This window comes from Macrobrachium rosenbergii, chromosome 23, assembly GCF_040412425.1.
Source record: "Macrobrachium rosenbergii isolate ZJJX-2024 chromosome 23, ASM4041242v1, whole genome shotgun sequence".
In the NCBI taxonomy this organism is placed as follows: domain Eukaryota; kingdom Metazoa; phylum Arthropoda; class Malacostraca; order Decapoda; family Palaemonidae; genus Macrobrachium; species Macrobrachium rosenbergii.
This window is the reverse complement of record NC_089763.1, coordinates 5,365,401-5,368,683: the sequence shown is the minus strand read 5'-3', so window position 1 is coordinate 5,368,683 and position 3,283 is coordinate 5,365,401. Positions and strand designations below refer to the sequence as shown.

At 42.2% G+C, this 3,283-nt stretch overlaps 2 protein-coding genes across 2 annotated transcripts; both read left to right on the top strand.

Annotated features, from left to right (window-relative positions):
• Positions 1-309: 309 nt before the first annotated feature.
• LOC136850972 (uncharacterized) lies at positions 310-1,029 on the top strand. Its single transcript, XM_067124950.1, has one exon. The coding sequence runs from the start codon at positions 310-312 to the stop codon at positions 1,027-1,029; it is 720 nt and encodes a 239-aa protein (XP_066981051.1).
• Positions 1,030-1,053: 24 nt separating this feature from the next.
• On the top strand, positions 1,054-1,506 carry LOC136850971 (cerebellar degeneration-related antigen 1-like). The gene has a single exon (XM_067124949.1). The coding sequence runs from the start codon at positions 1,054-1,056 to the stop codon at positions 1,504-1,506; it is 453 nt and encodes a 150-aa protein (XP_066981050.1).
• Positions 1,507-3,283: the final 1,777 nt, after the last annotated feature.

The following is a 3,283-nucleotide window of genomic DNA, read 5'->3' as shown; positions in this document are numbered from 1 at the left end:
GTGTACCTTCACATACTGGTCTCGTAGGGATGGAAAGATCTAATGTTTCCCCTCTGCAGTTGAAAATTTAAGATCCTCCAAAGACATCTGGGATGGATTAATCTTGTTTGCCCTTTTACGATGAGACATCATGGGATGGAAGATTTCTAAAATCCCTTTCAATTTTTAGAAGTGCAATGAGATTCATCTGGGATGGAAGATCTAATGCTTTTTCTCATCGTCCATGACTTTTCTGGTTGGTTTGATGAGACATCTGAACACACTGGATGGAAGATTTAGTCTAACCCTCTGTGATGAGCGATACCTGGGATGGAAGATCTAACTCTCTATGATGAGACATCTGGGATGGAAGATCTAACCCTCTATGATGAGACATCTGGGATGGAAGATCTAACCCTCTATGATGAGACATCTGGGATGGAAGATCTAACCCTTTACTATGAGACATCTGGGATGGAAGATCTAACCATCTACGATGAGACATCTGGGATGGAAGATCTAACCCTCTGCAATGAGACATCTGGGATGGAAGATCTAACCCTCTGCGATGAGACATCTGGGATGGAAGATCTAACCCTCTTCGATGAGACATCTGGGATGGAAGATCTAACCCTCTACGATGAGACATCTAAAACCCTCTGTGATGAGACATGTGGGGTGGAAGATCTAACCCTCTACGATGAGACATATGGGATGGAAGATCTAACCCTCTACGATGAGACATCTGGAATGGAAGATCTAACCCTCTGTGATGAGACATCTGGGATGGAAGATCTAACTCTCTACGATGAGACATCTGGGATGGAAGATCTAGCCCTCTACAATGAGAGATCTTTGATGTTAGATCTAACCCTCAACAATGAGACATCTGGGCTGGAAGATCTAACCCTTTGCGATGAGACATCTTGGCTGGAAGATCTAACCCTTTATGATGAGACATCTTGTATGGAATGTCTAACCCTCTACAATGAGACATCTGGGATTGAAGATCTAACCCTCTACGATGAGACATATGGGTGGAAAATCTAATCCTCTTACGATGAGATATCTGGGATGGAAGATCTAACCCTCTACTATGAGACGTCTGGGATGGAAGATCTAACCTTCTACGATGAGACATCTGGGATGGAAGATCTAACCCTCTTCTGTGAGACATCTGGGATGGAGGATTTAACCCTCTACGATGAGACATTTGGGATGGGAGATCTAACCCTCTACGATGAGACATCTGGGATGGAAGATCTAACCCTCTCTGATGAGACATCTGGGATGGAAGATCTAACCCTCTATGATGAGACATCTGGGATGGAAGATCTAACCCTGTACGATGAGAGATCTGTGATGTTAGATGTAACCCTCTACGATGGGACATCTGGGCTGGAAGGTCTAACCCTCTACGATGAGAGATCTGTGATGTTAGATCTAACCCTCTACGATGAGACATCTGGGATGGAAGATCTAATCCTCTATGATGAGACATCTGGGATGGAAGATCTGTCCCAGTAAAATTAACTCCTAACACCTTAGGCATTTGTAATATACTAACCTTTTTTCAACTAACCTCCTTCAAAGCTATTCCTGACTCAAACTGATACCTTCCTTCACGTTACCCATATTTAATTTGCTGTGTGTATTAATCATAAAGTGTTGTGTAACTCATCATTCATTGTGTGCCATTAGTCAGTGCCAACTCGTTCAGTGCCAGAGTCTTAGGATAGTAGGTTAGGTTAAATATTTACTGTGTGCATTTACCTAGGAATACAGTTCTCCTGTTGTTAGGGACAATTAATGGAAGTGTCTATACCCTTAGATAGGTTAGGCCTGTTGTAGTAAATAGTTAGCCAAACCCTGTACCCCTCTTAGTAGATAGGTAGGCCCATTTAGCTATAGAAGTGCAAAAGCACAATTCATGTAGGGACTCTAGCTGACTAGTCGGGATGAATAGCTTGCTTAGCCAAGACCTTCACGCCCAAAAGGATGTGAATGCCTTTTCAAAGGGGGACCTGTCATGTATTAACATTCCTCCCTCTCTGCCAGCAAAAAATAATTTTAATTTCTAATTGAAAGAGCTTCTCATTTGAATGTTAGGCCAGCCAACATGGCGGGACAAGGTAGGGCAATGCTTGTTTTGAACCAAGAAAGTAGTCCTCTCCACACCTGACCAGAAATCAGGAAAATAGGCCCCCCTCTTCACACCCCCCTGCTAAAGAACACTCCTAGATTTCCCCCCATTTTGGGGTAGCGAGAGCAGCATAGTTTTAGGAGAGGTTATAATCTTTAGAGCCATAGGCCCCTCAAAGGGAAGGCTGCTAACTTAAGCTTTAGGTCCTTAGTTAGAAGGCTTCTTCCCTGTGACCCTTTCACTGGCCTAAGACTTGCTTTCAGATGTGCCCAGCTTGTGTACATACACACACACACACACCAAGCGCCCACGAAGACAACACGAGAGGGCAAAAAGAGACACTCTGGCTTTCGTTGCGAATGGTAGATTTTTTTCCCTCTCAATCTGGACTGGCAGCAGAAGGTAGGTCTGAGTAGCAATCTTTTGCCAGTTCCCCTCTGTTCATTCTAGTGAAATTCTTTCCTTTATTTCTCCAAGATTTTTGCCATTTCATTTCCACTTCTGGCCTTTCCCTTTGTTCACAAAGAACAGCCCAAAAAAACTATTCCTTGAATTGCCTTGTGTTTAAGTAAAGCATCTAAAGAACTTTAACAAACTACTCCCTCCATAGTGTTAATTCGGGCCAATTTAAGCTAATTAATCAAATCCCCTATGGTGCATTGTTTATTAAGGAGGGAGAACTGACTTTGTGTAAAAGTGCAAGCTAATTCTTGAATTCTTTTCCAGGAGATTGAAATTCTGGTCCAGTTTCGCTAGCCAGTGCCTCAAATAATCTTAAGACTACTGCCTTTACAATAGATGTAAATTTCACTGGTACACAGTCAGGGGAGCCATAGCCTGTTCCCCTACCTTTAGTTACCCGCAAGAGAGCCCAGTCATTAAAGACAAACACAACTTGTCAGCAGCTGAGAATTATTACCAGTTCAAATTTGCATTTTTTCTTTATTTGAGTTCACTTTCTGTATCATCAGCCCTGCAGATTACACCCTTGGTTGTTTTTCTGTAAATAAATTCAATTTAACATAAATTGCAAATCATTTACCATAGCGGCCTTCACATTACTACTTAAATATTGGTACTACTAAGGTAAGTTACCCATTTTTTCCCTTTCCTTTTGCTACAGGTTATATTCTTGGTTGGCCTTAAGGCAGTAATTTGATA